General features: G+C 42.2%; 1 protein-coding gene across 1 annotated transcript in view; it reads left to right on the top strand.

Annotated features, from left to right (window-relative positions):
* LOC126176183 (fatty acyl-CoA hydrolase precursor, medium chain-like) overlaps window positions 1-23984 on the top strand; it is a 194967-nt gene that overhangs the window by 69671 nt on the left and 101312 nt on the right. The window contains exon 2 of the mRNA XM_049923325.1: window positions 2015-2206. Within this exon, the coding sequence (XP_049779282.1) occupies window positions 2015-2206 (192 nt within the window). The remainder of the gene's footprint in view (window positions 1-2014; window positions 2207-23984) is intronic.

Genomic DNA, 23984 nt, shown 5'->3' with positions numbered 1-23984 from the left:
CCCCAGGAGCAACAGTGTCCCTAATTTGCTGGGAAGTGGCGGTACGGTCCCCTACGGCACTGCGTAGGATCCTACGGTCTTGGCGTGCATCCGTGAGTCGCTGCGGTCCGGTCCCAGGTCGACGGGCACGTGCACCTTCCGCCGACCACTGGCGACAACATCGATGTACTGTGGAGACCTGACGCCCCACGTGTTGAGCAATTCGGCGGTACGTCCACCCGGCCTCCCGCATGCCCACTATACGCCCTCGCTCAAAGTCCGTCAACTGCACATACGGTTCACGTCCACGCTGTCGCGGCATGCTACCAGTGTTAAAGACTGCGATGGAGCTCCGTATGCCACGGTAAACTGGCTGACACTGACGGCGGCGGTGCAGAAATGCTGCGCAGCTAGCGCCATTCGACGGCCAACACCGCGGTTCCTGGTGTGTCCGCTGTGCCGTGCGTGTGATCATTGCTTGTACAGCCTTCTCGCAGTGTCCGGAGCAAGTATGGTGGGTCTGACACACCGGTGTCAATGTGTTCTTTTTTCCATTTCCAGGAGTGTAGAACTAACTGGTTTATCCATTTTAACGTATACTCCATACCATGGTGCAACATAGTATTTTTCACTTTAACAAATCTTTGCCAAAATAAGTCGTAGTACTAGTGCAGGTTTGAACCCCCAGGCCTTAGATTACTGGTCCATTGTTTACTGGCTACTTTTGCTGTCGGACCGGCTGCTACTTTCGGTGACTACACTTATATTACCGGATCCGACAGTTAGTTCCTGTTAAACATATGCATGGAGCATTTAACTACAGGGCAAAATATTTCTTTCTACAAAACTCGAGTAAGTCGCAAGAATGAATGTAACAAGATCTCAGTTACGAAATAAGAAAAGGCAGCAACTGCTTCAAAATTTGCTATGCCACTCGAAGATACAGGCGACTCTCGATATTTCAAAGTTCAAGGGACCTCAGAAAAAGTTTGAACAATTGAGAGTTTTATTTATGAAAAGTTTGCCTTATTAAGGTGGAATTAAGAAAAAGCAAGATTCCTAGTCTATTTTTTCATGCCGAACAAATCTGACATAAACACATTTCCTCACAAAACTTCTCAATAAGGATGTAATAGGTTTTTTTTTTTAGGTTAGTGAGGCGCCGATAATTAGAGACCGAGATTGATAACGAATGACTTAGCCTTGTCTTTAAGCATTACAGTCCACAACGTTTGACATGTATGGTATGTTTACCTTCTGCATTGATTATTTCAGTAAGTGTACTTCAAGACAACATGAACTCACCTTGCTAGGTCTGCAATCCGATGTTTCTGGTTCAAATGGCTCTGAGCACTATCGGACTTAACATCGGAGGTCATCAGTCTCCTAGAACTTAGAACTACTTAAACCTAAGTAACATAAGGACATCACACACATCCATGTCCGAGGTAGGATTCGAACCTGCGACCGTAGCGGTCGCGCGGTTCCAGACTGAACGACCTTTCTGCTTCGGCCTCAATAAAGAGCTTGTTTTTTGCTTGAATGAAACACTTGCAGTTCTTTGAAGCCAGTTTTGCAACAGAGTTATGTATTGAAATATTATGTATTGTTGAGAAAACAAAGGAGTGTAGCAAAGAATTGAATGGCGAGAAAGGTAACTGCTAACTACGAATTATAATGTGCGTTTCTGGGCGGCATGTCACGACAGTCGTTTTTATTTATCCGGTGTGCAACACACACATCCGATTTCTTCGAACTATCGAAGATTTTAAAACCATTTCAATTTGTCGGGAAACTCGATTTATTGAGGTTCGAAGTAGCGAGTGCCTACTGTATAACAACCTGCTAGAATGGCTATAGCGGAGCCGTGAAGAATCACGGTACCCGACCGAAGAGCCATCTGTCGGTACCTTGCGTAGTCCAAGATCCAATGCCATCTCAAGGACGTAACGCAACATCGCCGGAGGCGTGAAAAGCTTGGCAGTTCTCGGCTGCCAGCGAAACTGATGATGGCTACAGCGCGGCGTGCACCTAGGGTTGCAGTGACATCACTGCTATTCCTGCAGCTGCTGCTGCTGAGGTCGTGTACGGCGGCGGAGCGCCGGTGGTGCGGACACGTCAGGGTGCTGTCAGAGGGACCGCCAAGGTGTCGAGCAGTGGCCGCCACTTGCTGGCCTTCTACAACATTCCATTCGCCAAGCCGCCTGTGGGACCGTTGCGATTTAAGGTGAGTCCAAGTGCACTACAGGGACATGACACAAAACGACGCAGTGCATAACCAAAGAAGCATCTTTTTTTAATTGGGGACAAACTGTAGAAAACGATCCCTGAGAGGATAAGGAGCAAAAGAGGCCATATGGAGATATGACTGGAAATACATTCCATGGGAGGTACACCCACTTGCAGGTGGATATAAGAGATCTTTGACAGTGTAGGTTTGAACGACAGAGCAAACGTGAGAACACACAAGGCTACAGGGCCATTTCTACCATTAGGCAAGAATGGGACAGCAAAATTTTTAGGAGTGGCAAAGGGCGGAAAAATTAAATTCGAATCAAACAGCGAAAAAATTGAGTAAACGAGGAGAAAAAATGAACAAGAGGAAAACGTAAAACACCAAACTCAAACTGTTTTCAAAAACGTAAGGAACATCTTAATAAATTTTTACTTAATTTGACGAAACTGGATGCTGAAAACGACGATATTTATTCCTCATTCTAAGAACGTTTCAGTTAAAACAGAACTAAATAACTCCACGATTATCCAGACGGCCTAGTTTGATGCTTTGTCATGTCTCCCATCAGTATAGCAAAATTTCTACATTCAAGGAAAAATTGATTTGCACCTGAAAATAGTTGCACACATTCATTAGTCAATTTTCTTGCAGTTAAATAAAATAAGTAATTGATGCCATATTTGGTTGGACTGGTATATTCAGTTGAGTTATAATTTAAGATGTTGAGCACGTTCTTCCAATTTCAGTTATTTTGGGAAATATCAAAAATGAGGTCAGAACATAGGAAACTAAGGACATTTGCTGTCCTCAATCAGTTTTAAAGGAATTGAGGACAATGAACGAAAATTGACGACAGCCCCTAGAAAATAAGGATATATGGTCACTTTACTTTAATGATTAAAACTATAAAAGGATATTTGCACTGTCATTTTGTTGGCTGTGGGAGGTGGTCGAAGGGAGGGGGGGATATTGGGGAAACCGATGGTAGTAAAAAAGATGGGGTGTCACTTCTCAGTTCTCACCTAGGGCGGAAAACTGCTTAGCAACGGTTCTGTCAGGCAAGTGGGAATGTTCTGTTTTACTACCATACTCAGGTTGGCAGTAGTATTTTCCACAACAAACTGTCACTACTGTATGGGAACTATAACTTGGCATGTGGGTCCACTAGCCCTGAATCGGGAACTATCGGCAGCAGTCGGGAGATTTCGTGGCGTGACATGGCGATTTGTACATGTTGCCAACTGTGCGGCATGGACTGCATATGTCGTCTGCTTTGTTGCCTGCTATGACGGTCGCTTAGCTGTGCTGTTGCTGTCAGTGTGTAGTAGCTGTGTTTTCACTGTTTCGAAAGTAAGTGATGATCCAGTTGCTGGCCCATCGCGGGAGTTACCGTTGACTCCAGTTCAGAAAAAGAATCCGGTTATAAGGAGCACTTGTCGTAAAATGATGATGGATGTAGTCAAGTGCTGCGATGATGAAAAAAAAAACCAATAATCACTATTAATGACTATTTAATATGTCAGTACAAACAGTGATTACAATTTCGATAGGACGACATATTTAACTGGCGATTAACTGTGTCCTACATATAGCTGCTTTTGTGGAAGTTTAAGAAACACATTTGTGTTGCCTGCACTGTGTGCTTGCAGTACATAGAGGCGGAGCTTGTTCCCCACCTCTCTCAGGCCTTACTACCTATGGACTTCCTTCCTTTATAACCACGTAGTATAGACACTATGCATACCATCTTGAGTGTGGAGCTAAGATCACTAATGCAGACAGTTTTCCTATATGCATAGTGTGTTCTCAAGTGTGCTATCAGGGACTGAAACTTACATTGTCAAAGATGTTTTACCTGTGCCTTCAAGTGGTTGTACCTCCCCTGGGAAGCACTTCCGACGATATATCCATACAACGTTTTTTGCTCCTTATCTTCTCAGGGACTGGTTTCTGGAGTTTGTCCCCATGTAGCAAAATCAACTCTTGTACAGTAAATTTCAGAATTATGTTTTAAATATTAGAGTGCATGTTCCTTACGCCAAAAAAGTCCAGTAGATATGCATATCTTAAGAGATATCAGCACTTGTTCATCAACAGTGCTGTGAAACAATATCTTCTACTTTAAGCACTTTGTTTTCCATATCTTGGGAGGAGATAGTATGGGCCAATACAAAAAAAGTCCAGTAAACATGGGCTCTAAAGTGCTTACCTTAAGAGCTGCGAGCACTTGTTCATCTTCACAAGTGTGAAATACATCTTCTCTACAGAACGAGTGTGAATCAACAGCCACTGTTCACTGCACTGGTTTGCGCCGACTACAAGCTCCGCAGTGGCCAGAGTATGGGCAGCAGAGTGCGATCTAATCGACTACCCCTTCCAAGGGACCTGGGCCTCCTGGTCCAGTGCACCTAACAGCTTTCATCTGCACGATGTGCTGGGGCTTGCAGAATGTTTGTCACTATGATACATCATGCAGTTAAGAATGTGGGCAGATGCCTGGCACCTGTCCTCCGCTTTCAGACATATTTCTTAGACTACACAATTCGTACTCGTAATCCCATTCTCCCCCCCCCCCCCCCCCATGAAACATGAACCTTGCTGTAGTTGGGGAGACTTGCGTGCCTCAGTGATACAGATGGCCATACCGTAGGTGCAACCACAATGTAGGGGTATCTGTTGAGAGGCCAGACAAACGTGTGATTCCTGAAGAGGGGCACCAGCCTTTTCAGTAGTTGCGGGGGCAACAGTCTGGATGATTGACTGATCTGGCCTTGTAACACTAACCAAAATGGCCTTGCTGTGCTGGTACTGCGAACGGCTGAAAGCAACGGGAAACTACAGCCGTAATTTTTCCCGAGGGCATGCAGCTTTACTGTATGATTAAATGATGATGGCGTCCTCTCGGGTAAAATATTCCAGAGGTAAAATAGTCCCCCATTCGGATCTCCGGGTGGGGACTACTCAAGAGGAGAAAAAAAAACTGGCGTTCTCCGGATCGGAGCGTGGAATGTCAGATCCCTTAATCGGGCAGGAGAGGTTAGAAAATTTAAAAAGGGAAATGGATAGGTTAAAGTTAGATATAGTGGGAATTAGTGAAGTTCAGTGGCAGGAGGAGAAGACTTTTGGTCAGGTGAATACAGGGTTATAAATACAAAGTCAAATAGGGGTAATGCAGGAGTAGCTTTAATAATGAATAGGAAAATAGGAATGCGGGTAAGCTACTACAAACAGCATAGTGCACGCATTATTGTGGCCAAGATAGACACGAAGCCCACACCTACTACAGTAGTACAAGTATAAATGCCAACTAGCTCTGCAGATGACGGAGGAAATTGATGAAATTTATGATGAGATAAAAGAAATTATTCAGACAGTGAAGGGAGACGAAAATTTAGTAGTCATGGGTGACTGGAATTCTGTAGTAGGAAAAGGAAGAGAAGGAAACGTAGTAGGTGAATATGGATTGGGGGTAAGAAATGAAAGAGGAAGCCGCCTGGTAGAATTTTGCACAGAGCATAACTTAATCATAGCTACCACCTGGTTCAAGAATAAAAAAAGAAGGTTGTATACATGGAAGAATCCTGGAGATACTAGAAGGTAACAGATAGATTATATAATGGTAAGACAGAGATTTAGGAACCAGGTTGTAAATTGTAAGACATTTCCAGGGGCAGATGTAGACCTTGGCCACAATCTATTGGTTATGAACTGTAGATTAAAACTGAAGAAACTGCAAAAAGGTGGGAATTTAAGGAGTTGGGACCTGGATAAACTGAAAGAACCAGAGGTTGTACAGAGTTTCAGGGAAAGCATAAGGGAACAACTGACAGGAATAGGGGAAAGAAATACAGTAGAAGAAGAATGGGTAGCTCTGAGGGATGAAGTAGTAAAGGCAGCAGAGGATCAAGTAGGTAAAAAGACGAGTGCTAGTAGAAATCAATGGGTAACAGAAGAAATATTGAATTTAACTGATGAAAGGAGAAAATATAAAAATGCAGTAAATGAAGCAGGCAAAAAGGAATACAAACGTCTCAAAAATAAGATCGACAAGAAGTGCAAAATGGCTAAGCAGGGATGGCTTGATGACAAGTGTGAGGATGAAGAGGCTTATCTCACTAGGGGTAAGATAGATACTGCCTACAGGAAAATTAAAGAGACCTTTGGAGAAAAGAGAACCACTTCTATGAATATCAAGAGCTAAGACGGAAACCCAGTTCTAAGCAAAGAAGGGAAAGCAGAAAGTTGGAAGGAGTATATAGAGGGTCCATACAAGGACGATGTACTTGAGAACAATATTATGGAAATGGAAGAGAATGTAGATGAAGATGAAAGGGGAGATACGATACTGCGTGAAGAATTTGACACAGCACTGAAAGACTTGAGTCGAAACAAGGCCCCGGGAGTAGACAATATTCCATTAGAACTACTGACAGCCTTGGGAGAGCCAGTGCTGACAAAACTCTACCATCTGGCGAGCAAGATGTATGAGACGGGTGAAATACCCTCAGACTTCAAGAAGAATATAATAATTCCAATCCTAAAGAACGCAGGTGTTGACAGATGGGAAAATTACCGAACTATCAGTTTAATAAGTCACAGCTGCTAAATACTAATGCGTATTCTTTACAGACGAATGGAAAAACTGGTAGAAGCCGACCTCGGGGAAGATCACTTTGGAGTCCGTAGAAATATTGGAACACGTGAGGCAATACTGACCTTACGACTTATCTTAGAAGAAAGATTAAGGAAAGGCAACCTACGTTTCTAGCATTTGTAGACTTAGAGAAAGCTTTTGACAATGTTGACTGGAATACTCTCTTTCAAATTCTAAAGGTGGCAGGGGTAAAATACAGGGAGCGAAAGGCTATTTAGAATTTGTACAGAAAGCAGATGGCAGTTATAAGAGTCGAGGGGCGTTAAAGAGAAGCAGTGGTTGGGAAGGGAGTGAGACAGGGTTGTAGGCTCTCTCCGGTGTTTATCAATCTGTATATTGAGCAAGCAGTAAAGGAAACAAAAGAAAAATTCGGAGTAGGAATTAAAATCCATGGAGAAGAAATAAAAACTTTGTGGTTCGCCGATGACGTTGTAATTCTGTCAGAGACATCAAAGGACTTGGAAGAGTAGTTGAACGGAATGTACAGTGTCTTGAAAGAAGGATATAAAATGAACATCAACAAAAGCAAAACGAGGATAATGGAATGTAGTCGAATTAAGTCAGGTGATGCTGAGGGAATTAGATTAGGAAATGAGACACTTAAAGTAGTAAAGGAGTTTTGCTATTTGGGGAGCAAAATAACTGATGATGGTCGAAGTACAGAGGATATAAAATGCAGACTGGCAATGGCAAGAAAAAGTGTTTCTGAAGAAGAGAAATTTGTTAACATCGAGTATAGCTTTAAGTGTCAGGAAGTCGTTTCTGAAAGTATTTGTATGGAGTGTAGCCATGTATGGAAGTGAAACATGGACGATAAATAGTTTGGACAAGAAGAGAATAGAAGATTTCGAAATGTGGTGCTACAGAAGAATGCTGAAGATTAGATGGGTAGATCACATAACTAATGAGGAGATATTGAACAGAATTGGGGAGAAGAGGAGTTTGTGGCACAACTTGACTAGAAGAAGGGACCGGTTGGTAGGACATGTTCTGTGGCATCAAGGGATCACCAATTTAGTACTGGAGGGCAGCATGAAGGGTAAAAATCGTAGAGGGAGACCAAGAGATGAACGCACTAAGCAGATTCAGAAGGATTTAGGTTGCAGTAAGTACTGGGAGATGAAGAAGCTTGCAAAGGATAGAGTAGCATGGAGAGCTGCATCAAACTAGTCTCAGGACTGAAGACCACAACAACAACAACAATCCCATTCTAAGTGTACAACTGGTCTGTTCTGCAATATCCCAATGAAGTCTCCATAACGTTTGTGGGAGCTATTTTAGGCCTCTTAGTCGCCTGGAATGCGACGATATTCCGATGGAGGAAACGTACCTCCATCGCGTGACATACTTCCTTTAGTCCTGAGTTTTCTTTATAGATATCCACATGCTTTGGTTACAAACTTTAAAGAGCTGAAACTCCAGTGCTGTAGCCTAAGGGAGCCACCAGCATTAGCGTGAATTATGCAGCAGTGTTCTGCTGTGATGCGTCAATCAGGCAAGGCACATCACACGGGCGTGCTCTCCAAGTGCGTGCACACTGTTGTGTTATTACTTATGCGGATGTCAGAAACGCTTAAAAGAGTGTAATAGCTATCACCACAGTAAAATCTGATAAGGTTTGCTGTGAGATAACGGCTTGTTAATGTTTTTCAATGAGAGTTCTCAGAAACTAACAATATAAGACGTCCAAGACAATAGTTTCTATTTCTGTTGCCATGTATACATGTAACATGATAAGAACTTACTGTCTCAAAAGACTGGATCAACAAATGTATCATATTTACGTATCTTTCAGTGAAATATTTCCTGCAAAAGTTCCCAAAAAATGACAGAAGACCTTCTTCTGTTTCAGGGTACAAGACGGTGCATGACAGAGGAAGAATGGCTTAACCATCCACACATTGTATAGCTAGTCTAAAAACACACTGATGTAAAAAAGTCGCAACACCCAAAAAAATTAATGTGGAGTGACAAAATTTTGGGAATTCTTTTGTCTAGGTGATATATGTAAGTTATTAACACTGCAAGATTACAGGTTAATGTAAGTGCGAGATAAGCTGCAGCAAATGTGAAATGTTGGTACATTAATAACCTATGTATACCCATAATGTTGAATGAAAGCATGCAAATGTGCTTGGATTACGTTGTACAGGTGCTGTAAGTCAGTTTGTGGAATCCATATCTGTTGCACTTGGTTGGTCAGTACAGGTACTGTTAGTGCTGTTCGAGGATGATGATGGACTTGTCGTCTGATAATGTCCCACATGTGCTCCATTGGTGACAGACCTGGAGATCGAGCAGACCAAGGAAACATGATGACTCTCCCAGGAGCTGGGTTAAAACGAAGATATGTGGGCAGACATTATCATGTTGGAAAACACACTCTGGAATGCTGTTCATGAATGGCAGCACAACAGCTTGGATCACCTGATGGACGTACAATTTTGCAGTCAGGGTGCACAGGATAAACCGGAGAGTGCTCCTGCTGTTATACGACATTGTACCCGAAACCATAATTCCAGCTGCAGGTCCTGTGTGTCTAGCATGCATACTGGTTAGTTGCAAGCACTCAACTGGCCTTCTTCTGAGCAATTACGGGCCATCATTGGGATCGAGGCAGAACCAACTTTCATCAGAAAACACACCACCTCCACTCTGCCTTCCAATATGTTCTTGCTTGACTTCACTGAAGTCACAGATGGTGGTGGTCGGGGTCAGTGGAATGCACGCTATAGGGCATCTATCTTGGAGCTGCCTTTGAAGTAACCAATTTGTAGAAGTTCGTTGTGTCACTGTTGTGACAGCTGCTGCTGAGATTTCTGCTGCTGATGCAGTATGATGTGCAAGAGCCGTATATCGAATACGACTGTCTTCCGTCTTGGTGGTGCCATGTGGCCACCTGGAGCCTGGTCTTCTTGTCATCCTACATTACCGTGACGACCACTGCTAGCAATCACCTACAATGGCTACATTCCTCTCAAATCTTTCTGCAATACCACAGAAGGTACATTGGGGGCTTCTCGCAGCCCTGTTACATGCCCCCATTCAAACTCAGTGACATGTTCATAATGATGTCTTGTCGCCTTAAGGGCATTCTTGACTAACATCAACTCACCACATCCAATCGTCAAGGTAACTAATGCTAACGGTCGTTACAGCGTGTGTTTAAAGCAAATCTGATGTGGACAAACATACTAGCGTTACTAGCGCCACTAGTAGGGGGCAAAGGCCTTTTGCGCCACTTTTGATATCAAATTGTTATGGAATTTGATTAAATTGTGACAGCTCGTTGATTTATGACTTTAACCTGTTGTTCTACTAAGTGGTTTATGGCCCCCTTAAGGTTGACTTATGACTCCCTGGGGATAATTCGTCCTTTCTTTGTAAAGTACTGCAATTCCTTTTGTTTGACAAATGTTGTATGTGTGGAAGAGGGTGTATTCTTCTGTTCATGGAGTTAGTGCAGCACGGCGTGTAATTTCACATAGCAAACCCAGCTGCTGTGCATTTGTTTTTATGTTCTATGATCATTTCTCTCTTCCTTTCTTGGTACAGACAGACACTACAACAATTCTGCACAACAGATAGCACAAGTGATTAACGTAAAATGTTTCAGACTCTTTTATGGAGCTCTATCGTGCGTAACTCAAACGTTTCTTGTTACACTCCTGGAAATGGAAAAAAGAACATATTGGCACCGGTGTGTCAGACCCACCATACTTGCTCCGGACACTGCGAGGGGGCTGTACAAGCAATGATCACACGCACGGCACAGTGGACACACCAGGAACCGCGGTGTTGGCCGTCGAATGGCGCTAGCTGCGCAGCATTTGTGCACCGCCGCCGTCAGTGTCAGCCAGTTTGCCGTGGCATACGGAGCTCCATCGCAGTCTTTAACACTGGTAGCATGCCACGACAGCGTGGACGTGAACCGTATGTGCAGTTGACGGACTTTGAGCGAGGGCGTATAGTGGGCATGCGGGAGGCCGGGTGGACGTACGGCCGAATTGCTCACCACGTGGGGCTTGAGGTCTCCACAGTACATCGATGTTGTCGCCAGTGGTCGGCGGAAGGTGCACGTGCCCGTCGACCTGGGACCGGACCGCAGCGACGCACGGATGCACGCCAAGACCGTAGGATCCTACGCAGTGCCGTAGGGGACCGCACCGCCACTTCCCAGCAAATTAGGGACACTGTTGCTCCTGGGGTATCGGCGAGGACCATTCGCAACCGTCTCCATGAAGCTGGGCTACGGTCCCGCACACCGTTAGGCCGTCTTCCGCTCACGCCCCAACATCGTGCAGCCCGCCTCCAGTGGTGTCGCGACAGGCGTGAATGGAGGGACGAATGGAGACGTGTCGTCTTCAGCGATGAGAGTCGCTTCTGCCTTGGTGCCAATGATGGTCGTATGCGTGTTTGGCGCCGTGCAGGTGAGCGCCACAATCAGGACTGCATACGACCGAGGCACACAGGGCCAACACCCGGCATCATGGTGTGGGGAGCGATCTCCTACACTGGCCGTACACCACTGGTGATCGTCGAGGGGACACTGAATAGTGCACGGTACATCCAAACCGTCATCGAACCCATCGTTCTATCATTCCTAGACCGGCAAGGGAACTTGCTGTTCCAACAGGACAATGCACGTCCGCATGTATCCCGTGCCACCCAACGTGCTCTAGAAGGTGTAAGTCAACTACCCTGGCCAGCAAGATCTCCGGATCTGTCCCCCATTGAGCATGTTTGGGACTGGATGAAGCGTCGTCTCACGCGGTCTGCACGTCCAGCACGAACGCTGGTCCAACTGAGGCGCCAGGTGGAAATGGCATGGCAAGCCGTTCCACAGGACTACATCCAGCATCTCTACGATCGTCTCCATGGGAGAATAGCAGCCTGCATTGCTGCGAAAGGTGGATATACACTGTACTAGTGCCAACATTGTGCATGCTCTGTTGCCTGTGTCTATGTGCCTGTGGTTCTGTCAGTGTGATCATGTGATGTACGTGACCCCAGGAATGTGTCAATAAAGTTTCCCCTTCCTGGGACAATGAATTCACGGTGTTCTTATTTCAATTTCCAGGAGTGTATTTTCCTTAATTGTCTGTTATACTACCACAACACTCTCAAATGTATGAGGTACATATCTACTATGCACCAATAAGGAGTGATAAACTCTGCAGTATGCAAGCATCTAGAGAGATCGTGTGTAGTTGGCCTGGTGATATGAGTCAGATTGGTACGGAACAGTCTTTGCAGAACGGCAGATACAGTATTGGTACGAGAAAACCGATCTGTGTATCACTTGCACCGATCAGTGCAAGTTTTAAACTATGTTACATTCTTTTCGAAAACAAAATATCGAAGTACATTGATTACGTGGAACTCAGCTCATTCTGTTCCTTCACGAGACGTCGACTGCAGTGGGTGTAGTGCCCTCTTACTTTTAGTCACTTTCAAATTAAGTCAGAGACAGTGTTGCGGGGAGGATTGGTTAAAGACAGAGGAAGAGTTACGAGAAACATAGAGAGAGGCAATGTAGAGTTTTGCGCAGGCTCCTTAGCCTATAGCTTCAATGAAAGGGTAGCTCGTTTCGAAACAGAGATCTGAGCGCTAGAGCTTTGAATCTCCGACTTTATCCCACGAATGTGAGAATACTTAGTGACGCCATCCACATAGGGGGAGATGGCAAATCGTAATAAAATCTTACCGAATTTATAAACTGTTTCGGCTAAGGACGTAAATTTTGCATCTGCTCTCTGCTGATGGCTACTTCCTACACTGAGAAACAGTGTTTGTGTTTTTCCATGTAGGCCATACAACAGGGTTCGTGACATGCCCACTGGTGAGATTGATTGATGCATACTGTCCGTGCTCTATGCGAAGTCCTGCAGAATACTCCTTTGCTCCACATGTAGTTATGCACTGTAAGTCATAAAAATGAAAGACGCAGGGCCTAAGACCTGGAGGCCAGGATGACTACCACCTAGGGCACAGAAATAGCGATTGTATACCTGGGAGCAATATGGACCAGCAATGTGAGGAATCAATGCTCAGGGTCTCTTCGGAAAACGGAAAACCGAGACATCAGCTACCCTGTCACTGTGGAAGATGAGATTGAATGTAAAGATTGTCACCTTTGGACAGCTGTTTGGAAACGCTTCACAATGCCGCAAACTGTTCTAATTTTCAGATGTTGCGATGTCCTCCACATTTTTGTCAATAGGAAACATCGCCTCTGTCTTTTACTTCAACCATCCTGTGTGCTGTGGGAGCAGAAAAGTTTACAACATGCGATATTTAGCTTTCTATGAGAGGCAATGGATAGAAATGTATTAATATTGGTGTAACATCTGACACAGACCTTGAAGTCATGATGGAAAAATAAAAAGTATGGCATTCTACAAACTGTTATACACAGCTTGGGTGTGTTATGGTAGAAAAAACGATGTATCAAATTGCTTGTAAAGAACAACATAGGAACCCTCTCTCGTGATCGACGGTATGTGAAATATAGTCCTCCTACAGTATAGGTGATGAAACTTTACGCTGGTCGGTGCAAGTACTTTGATCGCTGGCCACCTGCTTCAGTGGATCAATACCTGCATATTTAATAGGATCGCCATATATGCTCGATGTCAGAGTGCAGGCAGTATTTGTTTTCGATATATCTGAAGAGAGAGGCACAGTAATATCTTATAGAGTTCTCTGCCAGGTGACGTTAGTGAAGTCTTTCATAGTTCATAGTTTTTCTCTGTTGGATGGTACAAAATAATAAGGAGAGAGAGAATGTTTGGACGACAGACATAAATGCACCCTGAGAGAAGCAAATTTCCTTCAGACTGAAGTACCTGTATGTACTTAGTAAACAAACCACGGTGCAGTAGATAGATCCTCGTCCTTCTTCCAGTACCCGTATGATGTGAAGTCTTCCCAATTTTCCCAATAAGAAACACTACTGTAACTGCTTGTACTGTCTTTTCTAAGACCTCATGTTGCAGGGGAAAGCTTCGTTTGGCCCTGGCCTTACACGTTGTACACGGTTGGTGGAGCTACGAGAACATGTTCCATTTCCAGAGAATGGGCAAAACAGGTACTATCGTTTTAGCTCAGCTCACCCGTTTCTCTATGGAATGCAAAAGGTGGTAGGTATAGCGCTCCACAACTTATGATCATTTCCGACTTAAATTGGAACGATCACATGGACAAAGATGCAGGGAGAGCGGGGCAGAGACTAAGGAACAGTTACAAGATGCAGAGAGACTGTTTAACATGGTGCTAGAGTTTTGCTGTATGGAGTCCTTAGCAGATAGGTTCGAAAAAAGTCACTCATTTCGAGATATGGAAGTGCAAAAATTATGATTCACCAGTGGCTGTAATCATAAATGACATCTCCACAGAATCCAACAAGTGTGTGGTTGAATGGAAAGACTTGATTCCAAATTGCAGACAGAATTTTTACTAGTAACGCTACAGATCTGAAAAGCCAGTGTGTTAGTCACAAGATTTTGTGCATTTATTACGACTTCAGTCTATACTGCATTTTTAAGTGATTCCTCACATAGGACACCATCTGCTATATGTGACCATTCTCAATCAACCATCAACCTCCATTGCCTATAACCCCATGGATATATTACAGAACCTCTGTTATACTGTCTATATGGTATCGAGATAGAGTGCATTACAAATAAAGTATGTTGGCGTAGGAAATATCTAGCAGCAGGATGACGGAGTTGTAAATATCGGCTTAATACCACGTTCCTCTGCCGAATCTCTTTCTACATTCGGTGAGAGGGGCGATTTTATTACGAGCTTACACCACTGGCGACACCCAGCCACACTTTCAGTCTGTTAGTACACTGTCTCTATTCATGTCATGGTATTTGTGTGGAAGACCACTTCATTCGGAAGCAATACCATACCTCAAGTTATAAAGCATGTATAGTTTTTAACATGGATATCATTAGCGATACTTGTGTGTGCATGTAGAACCAGCTTTTTATACAGGGTGACAGTAACATAGTCGTTGTGAACGTGTTTTTAATAGGTAGTTGCTCTTCCTAAAACACATTGGTACCACTCGCAAGAAAAACATCCATTCCGGAATTTTCGCTCAAATTGTTTGGTGCCACATCATTTTTTTATTTTTTATTTTTTTTTAGCGCGTTTCATTCCTTCTCCTGAGGGAGGGCGGGCTGTCTCAGTGCCCTTCATCAGCCAGAGGTTTACATCTTTATTTTATTTATTGTACATAAGTTATATTTTTGAATACATGCTATACATAATATTGTTGTTTTGGTTCATGAACATATAAATAAGTGATTGATAACATTATAAATTAAAATAATTGAAATATAATTAAAAAAAGATAAGTGATGTATAATGGTTTACATTTTTTTTCCCTGCTATCTTGTGCAGGAGTGTTATGTGTTGTGGTGTTCGTACGTTTGTGTTTTCGCTTACTTCTACGTTACAGGTTCTCCTTTCCTGTTACTACAGTACTCGGAGTTGGGTATTACAATATTTTCCTTAGTCTATGATTGTTTTTGTTCTCTTTTGTCGTGTTTTGTGTGTTGATGCTGTGTTTTTCTGTGTGATACTTGTGTGTTTTGTGCAGTGTGGAGCCGTTGCAGTGTTTTGGATATGGGTTTCGGTGCGTTATACTTTATGTCGTGGGCTTTTGTTAAGGTCTTTCGTCTAGGTGAGTTGGGATTGTTTCAGGATGAGTCAGTTGTGTCATTGTTGGTGCTAGGTCGGGGAATATTTTGGAGGTGTTTTGGGCTACTGTATGCGCTGGATAGATGTATTTAAATTTTGGTCGTCGTGTCGTTGGTGGTTTGTTTGTCAGTATGTCTTCCATGTCTGGTCTTTTGTGGAGGATATAGGATCCATATCTCGCTCTAAGTTTTGCGAGCCTTGTCTGGAGTGGTGTCATGTCTGTGATCTGGTATGCTTCGTTGCTTGGGGTGCGGGGTGGTAGTTTTGCGATGCTGCGCAATAGTCGTCGCTCTGTTGCATATAGTTTTTTTTTGCTATAGTCTTCGGTATACCGCCTAGTGGCGCTGAGGCGTATTCGTAAATAGGTCTGATGTATGTTTTGTACGTGTGTATGGCTGTCCTGGTGGAACTTCCATACAGTCGGCCTTGGACTTGTCTGATGAGGTTTTGTCTTCGTCTTGTTTTGTTTAGTAGGTGCTGAATATGAGTCTTATAGTTTAGGTGTTTGTCAAGGAATACCCCGAGATAGCCGGCCGCGGTGGTCTAGCGGTTCTGGCGCTGCAGTCCGGAACCGCGGGACTGCTACGGTCGCAGGTTCGAATCCTGCCTCGGGCATGGGTGTGTGTGATGTCCTTAGGTTAGTTAGGTTTAAGTAGTTCTAAGTTCTAGGGGACTTATGACCTAAGATGTTGAGTCCCATAGTGCTCAGAGCCATTTGAACCATTTTTTTACCCCGAGATATCTTGCGGAGCCTGTGAGTTGTAGGGGTTGGTTCCAGAGTCTGAGGGTGATGTCGGTGCGTTTTTGTTGTCGTTTTCGAGTCAGGTTTCGGTGCTGGAATAGCACTGTTTGTGTTTTTGTGGGGTTTGGTCTTATCCTCCATTTTGTCATCCAGTCTTCGAGTTTGGTCAAGTATCTTGTGGCTTTTCGTTGTATGGTGTCCATCCGGAGGCCTGTGCACCAGTAGGCGGTGTCATCCGCATATAGCGCCAACTTTTCGTTGGCGTCTCTTGGGGTCGGTACGTCATGCGTGTACAGCGCGTACAGTAGCGGAGATAGTATAGCTCCTTGTGGGACGCCTGCCTCTGGGGTGAATGGCTCTGATGCTACGTCGTTTACATGGACTCTGGAGATCCTTCCGGCGATCTGAATATGTATGAGGCGCACTAGTTTGGATGGGATGCCTAGTTTAATTAGCTTGTGAAGCAGTCCGTTGAGCCATAATCGATCGAAGGCGCGTTCTATGTCTCAAAATATGGCTAGTGTGCAATGGGATCTGTTGAATCCTTTGGTGATGTCGCTGGTACGTTTGAGGAGGGGGTCGGAGGTGGAGTGGTGCTTTCGAAATCTGGATTGTAGGAGAGGGAGTAGTTGCTTTCTGTCTGCGTATTTTTGTAGTTGTCGTTGAGGATGCGTTCATATGTCTTGCATGGGGGCTTAATTAACTATTAATGAAAATATTTTTAGGTCGCCACGTGCATGGGGGCTATATTAAAATTAAATATGAATGCAAATATTTTTAGTAGCTGTATGTCCGATTACACAAGTCTCGTAAACGGCTGGCCCTGACTAGTATTAGTACGCAATCTGACTGCATAGAATAACAACAAACAATGAAACAAAATTTTCGTTAACACAGTTAATTAATTAAGCCCCCAGCAACTATAAAACCTACGAAACAACAAGCACAAGTGTAGCTGTTCTGTATGTGGTAGTATGACTCAACGCACATCTGGCACGGTTCTTCTTCAACAAGACAAGAATTTTTAAATATCATTTATACTGACGTGATAAAAGAAAATTAGAAATACTATAATTGTGCAAGAAACCCAGAATTACACTCTAATACAAGAACACAAGCCAGATGCTTTGTTGACTGAACCTGTAATGACACATTATTCAGGACACACAAATAAATAGACAACATAATATTTATTACCTTCATATATATTGACGAAAAGCACTCTGACCATTACAATATCTCCATTGGAATAACATCTGCTATCTCTCCCATCACATAGCTGCATAAAACATCGAACAAACACTCACTACTACCCCATCTCATTCCAACTTCAGCTACAAGCAGTGTCCACCACAACTTCTCGGCAAGAACTGCCTGTCGCTGCGTCTCAATAATCACTGCCAGTGGAGGCGGCGGAACAATACTCTCTGGCGCGATTTTTGGCGCTGTGGCTCAGTGTAGCCACCTTTCATATGCCCTTCCTCCACGGGCTAGAATTTGATGGTATTTTTGCCAGCATTGGTGGTGAAAATACCACCAAATTCGTCAAAAAAAATACAGACAAAAATAAAAGATAATATTAATACGTAAATATCATATAACTAGATAAAATTTTGGCTTTGCACTGACCTTTCAATAGCCTAATATATAAAATACACTAAGCAATACAAATTCTTTCATACATGTGACTTTACATAATAGTTTACACAAGTATTATGTGGTTAAACAGTTCAATCAATAGCGTCAGCAATGACGAATATGTACAGGTAAGAGTCTCATAACTTTTCACAAACAGTAATACACAAAAATTCAGTTTATACAAATATTCACAACAAATAGTTGACAGTTCCAGCAGTAGCACCCAGCACTGTTGAATAGGTGCTACAGCAACAAGTGACATCATCTCAGTAGAAGCAGTTCATCAGTGGCACCCAGCATTGTGGAGTAGGTGCAGACTCCAACAGGTGACATCATTTCAGTAGAAGCAGTTCATCAGTGGCACCCAGCAATGTGGAACAGGTGCAGACTCCAACAGGTGACATCATTTCAGTAAAAGCAGTTCATCAGTGGCACCCAGCATTGTGGAACAGGTGCAGACTCCATCAGGTGACATCATTTCAGTAGAAGCAGTCCATCAGTGGCACCCAGCAATGTTGAGTAGGTGCAGACACCACCAGGTGACATCATTTCAGTAGAAGCAGTCCATCAGTGGCACCCAGCAATGTTGAGTAGGCGCAGACACCATCAGGTGACATCATTTCAGTAAAAGCAGTCCATCAGTGGCACCCAGCAATGTTGAGTAGGTGCAGACAGCAGTCCATCAGTGGCACCCAGCATTGTGGAACAGGTGCAGACTCCATCAGGTGACATCATTTCAGTAGAAGCAGTCCATCAGTGGCACCCAGCAATGTTGAAGAGGTACACACAGCAACAAGTCACATTTCTCAGTAGAAGCAGTCCATCAGTGGCACCCAGCAATGTTGAGTAGGTGCAGACAGCAGTCCATAATATTCACTATCACTAATCACACTGTGCATACAAGTAACAGTCCATAATATTCACTATCACTGATTACACTGTTCATCAGCAGAAATTAAACATGTCTTAGTGGCACCAATCATGTAGAAAAAGTACAAGTAACAGTCCATAATATTTACTATCACTGCTCACACAGTTCATCAGCAGAAATTAAACATGTCTTAGTGGTACCAATCATGTAGAAAAAGTACAAGTAACAGTCCATAATTTCACCATCACTAATCAGACAGTTCAAGCATGAACAATAGTTTGAATGCACATACAAATGCTTTTACAATGCTCTTACACTAAACATACAAATTCTAATAAACACACAAATGATGTCAGGTAATTGTCATATTAACTATCACAAACATCAGTAAACCTATAATATTTATGGGTGTCAGTGCAAGCCACTACAAACAAATAAAATAATATTTAGGAGATAGATGGGTAGGATTAGGAAAGGAAAACACACAAAACACACTCACTCATCTTTCATCCACATTAAGTACTACTGTGTAATTGAATAGTGTTCTGTGTAAATGCACTTCTGTCAAATTTCATGTTCATCATGTGTATCAAGTAGTAGTGACAGCAATGTATAACAGTCAATAATAGTTAAGTCAACGTCATAGTCATCATGTCAAAACCAATGTTTGCCAAGCCAAATAAAAATGTACGGTTGCTGAACAACTGTCAGTGTGCCAAGATATGCAACTTCATCTCTCCAAAAAAAAAGTACATACTGCTTAGTGATTTAACAAAGTGTGTGTAGACAATCTTCCTTCCATTTTAGTGTTCTAGTCTGCTATCTTCATCCTCCCTGTTCCATATAGACCAACAACAAAAAAAAAAAATATGCACCTCACTTATTTTACCTCTTATACACCATAACTCCAATCAACTTCATATAATCTCAATACCTCCATAATACCTCTTCAATACGTCGATACATATAAACCTTATTGCCAGTATCATTTCACTTCCATAACAACTCTTTCCTCTAGTCAGTCTCCTCGATCGAGTACAGATAAAATCCTAATGCAAACCTCCTCATCCCATACAATCCGAAGACACACTGTCAACACACAACCTCTGTGTAATCCATCTGACCAAATCTTCTACTCATTATGAATTATAAACAAAGAATGCATACATGACCTCTAACAGACTTAGTTCGAATAACTCTCAGTAATTAAGTACGATTACGGAGTGTGAATGATCCTAATATTTCACAGTGTGTACACCACTTCAAGAATTATGGCAAACAGAAGCAAACATGTGGAGTATTTCTTGTGTCAAGTGTCACTTCCTATTTCAATTGCTCACGAAAAATGCAGTGTAATAACTGTGTTGGTATGTCATGTCGTTAGCTTCCTTCCTATTGGCATACATTTATACAGCTTTCATAAAACCTCCAGCTCATGTGACGTCTATGAAGTTTCTTGTACTAATGTCGTTCGTCGAATTATAGCAGTTCATTTTCTTATCTTAAAAATATAAGGAACTGAGCGTAAGCAAGGCAAGCAATAGCGAGTAAATATACCAGTAGTGAACAGAATGTCAACAAGTGGATGCAGCACAATTTCTATAACGAGGCTTCACCAAGCGAACAATCCGTAACCCATACCACATCGTAACCCACACTCCATGTCCGTACACTGTACATCAGCATTGCTATATACCAAATTAAAGTATAGTTATGACAACAAGCAGAAATGTGTAAATGTGCAATCCATACGCATAGCAGTAAACATATATCTTACGTACTAAACAGGTCATTAGCATCGTATCTTAATAAGTAAACATGAAGGTGCAAGCAGATAAATCACAAAGTATAACTTACATACCTAACCACATCAGCACAATTAATCAGGTGACAATTATAATTTAAATAAATAGGCACAGCAGGCACATAATTAAAAATATGACATCAGTGAAAAAGCAGTGCATAATATACACAAGTAACAATCCAGTTCATTAATAATCATTGTCAAAATCAGTTAACGTACGCAAGCACGTCGCTTCACAAGTAATTTCATTGAACATGTAATTAGCACAAAGTATGAATCACGTAATCGCGAGCAGCAAATTACGTCTAAAGTACGTACCTAAGTGGAAATATGTTACCTGAAAAATAAACTCAATTAATAATTACCTTTTTAGTTTATTACTTTCTTCTTCGAAATGACATTTTTCCTGAAATTTTCTTGATAGCAAGTCGTCTTAACGTCGGACACGCACAGAATTTACCTGAAGTTCTTAAATATTTTAAAGAACCGTATCCTGAAAAATACTGAATGTTAATAACAGAATTCATCAAGTCACTATAGCTTTATACTGAATTTAGTCGAAGAAATTAGACTATGTATTTATTTACGGCTGTCAGTGCATTCGCACTGAGCGCTCGATCAGCTGTAGGCGCGTGACGTAGGAAGTGTTTGTTTGCGGTCAACGACTGCCTTGTGCGGCGCGCAGACTTGACTGTTGCTTTGAGTATATGCCGCCGCCAAAACACAGCGCGGTATCCTTGTACTCTCCGTGTGTTTACATACAACTGTTAGTTTCTCAAAAGTATGTCATTCCTAAAAAATTTTTCAAAAGTATATCATTCCACAAAAATTTTAACGTTAGATATATGATGTATTCCCTTAGAGCGTCGTGATTTAAGAGTTTCTACTTCGACAGTGTTATCATGAATAATTTTGCGAATTCTATATGGACCGTTATAAAGCAGAAAAAATTTCCGACACAAGCCTTTTCCTTTGTGAGATAAACGATGAGACTTAATTAACACTTTCTGACCAACTGACAAGATTTTTAAACGACCAGGACGCTTAGCTGATTTTTCTCTTCTAGCAGCCGCAGATGCAATATTTTGTAGAGCCAGATTCACAACTTCAGAATGCCGCAGTTTCCGTGAAGGCGGAAAAGGAACGATTTCAGAAATGCGATTTGTCGGTGCTTTGTTTTTTAATATCAGTATAGGCGGTAAAGAAGTTGAATCGTTAGGGAGTTCATTCAGAATGTTTTGAAAAATATGAAGATACTGATCCCAAGTTCTGTGATTCTGATGACAGTAAAGACGACACAATTTATTGATTTCCTTCATCCATCTCTCTGAAGCGTTAGATTGAGGGTGAAAAAGTGAAATGAAAATTGGTTTAATTTTACGACGCCGTAGAGTACGAAGCCAAATTTTAGAACGAAACTGTGATCCATTATCTGATATAACCTTATCAACATGACCCACTTCTTTAAGAAAATGGTTAATGAAAGCATTAGATACTGAACGAGCTGTTGCTTTGCGTAACGGTGTAAAACACACATATTTTGATGTCAACTCCACTGCTACGAAAATGTACGCAAAACCATTAGTAGATCGAACCACTGGACCGAACAAATCAACTGCAACCATGTCCTTTAATTTTGCTGGAATGATAGGAAACAACGGTGCTCTGTGAGAAACTGTCGGCGGCTTAGCCTTTTGACATAATTTGCATTTGGCAAGAACAAATCGAATACGTTTTTCCATATTATTGAAGTAGCAATTTTCTCGTAATTTATGAAAGCATTTTCTGGGACCAAAGTGTGCATAACTGAAATGCCTATACCAAATCAGCTTATTAACCCACTCATCAGGAATACAAACTAACCAAACAGAGTTGTCGACCGATTTTCGTTTAAAAAGAATGTCATTGCGAACTAAATAATGCTGTCTAATCGCTACGCTTTCCTTTCTCTTCCACTTCTCCTTAATGTCCTTCCAGATTGGATCCTTATTTTGCTCCTTAGCAATGTCCTGGAGCGAAGACGAAATAAAGTTCTCAAACGCAACACCTTGAATATACATCAAACAATAATTGTTTTCCTTGCAGTCCTCTTCAGCGCTTTGTTTCAAACCCATAGGTGCACGTGATAAAGCATCAGCAACAATATTTGAAGAACCCTGTATGTAAACAATACTAAAATCAAATTCCTGTAGGTACAACGCCCATCGTGACAATCTACCATGAGTTAATTTCGTCGACATAAGAAATTCCAGAGCTCGATGATCGGTGTAAACCTTAGTATGTCTGCCAAACAAAAATGTGCGAAATTTTGTAAAAGCCCAAACAACAGCCAAAGCTTCAAGTTCCGTAATCGAATAATTCTTTTCTGATTTAGAGAGAACACGACTTCCAAATGCAATAGTCTTTTGTACTACAACGCCGTTTTCTTCTATCTCTTGAAATAAATGTGCACCTAGGCCTTTGTATGATGAGTCCGTCGCCAAACAAAAATCTTTAGATAAATCCGGGTGTGAAAGAAGTGGAGCAGCAACTAAAGCATCACGAAGTTGTTCGAATTCTGACTGAGCTTCCTCATCCCAACATCAATTAGATTTCTTTCCGGATAGTTCACATAAACGAGGTGTGGCCAAATTGTCCAATCTAACAAAGCGTCTAAGAAAATTACAGACGCCAAGGAAACTACGAACATCACGTTTTGTGGTAGGAACAGCATAATTACGGATAGCGTCTAATTTTTCTGGATCAGGAAGAATACCTTCTGTAGAAATAATGTGACCGAGAAATTTCACCTGAGAACGACCAAATTCAGATTTTTCTAAGTTCACTGTAATGCCAACTCTTGCAAAAATACGTAATAATGAATCCAAAATTTTGTTGTGCTCACTCCAAGAATGTTTAGCAATAAGAATGTCGTCAACATATGAAGTAATATTGTCACGAAGATAAACAGGTAAAATTTCATTTAAGCTGCGAATGAATGCTGCTGAAGATACAGTAAGTCCAAACGGTAATTTCCGAAACTGGTAACAGTTACCAAAGGCTAAAAAGGCAGTATATTTTCTACAATCAGGGTGGAGTTCTATTTGCCAAAAACTTGCGCGCATATCAATCGTGGATAAAACTTTAATTCCATGAAAATGTTGAAGAAGTTCATCTAAATTTTGTGGACGGTCAGTTTCAGGAATGATGATATTATTTATCTGTCTGGAATCCAGAACCAAACGAATTGACCCATCCTTTTTAAGAACAACGTGTAATGGGCTAGTATAAGGACTGACTGCAGGCTCAATAATGCCCTGATCTAACATGTACTGAAGTTCATTCTTAACCTTGTCTCTGTAA

This window comes from Schistocerca cancellata, chromosome 3, assembly GCF_023864275.1.
Source record: "Schistocerca cancellata isolate TAMUIC-IGC-003103 chromosome 3, iqSchCanc2.1, whole genome shotgun sequence".
Lineage (NCBI taxonomy): Eukaryota > Metazoa > Arthropoda > Insecta > Orthoptera > Acrididae > Schistocerca > Schistocerca cancellata.
The sequence above is the reverse complement of the archived record's forward strand: the minus strand, read 5'-3'. Positions and strand labels throughout refer to the sequence as shown.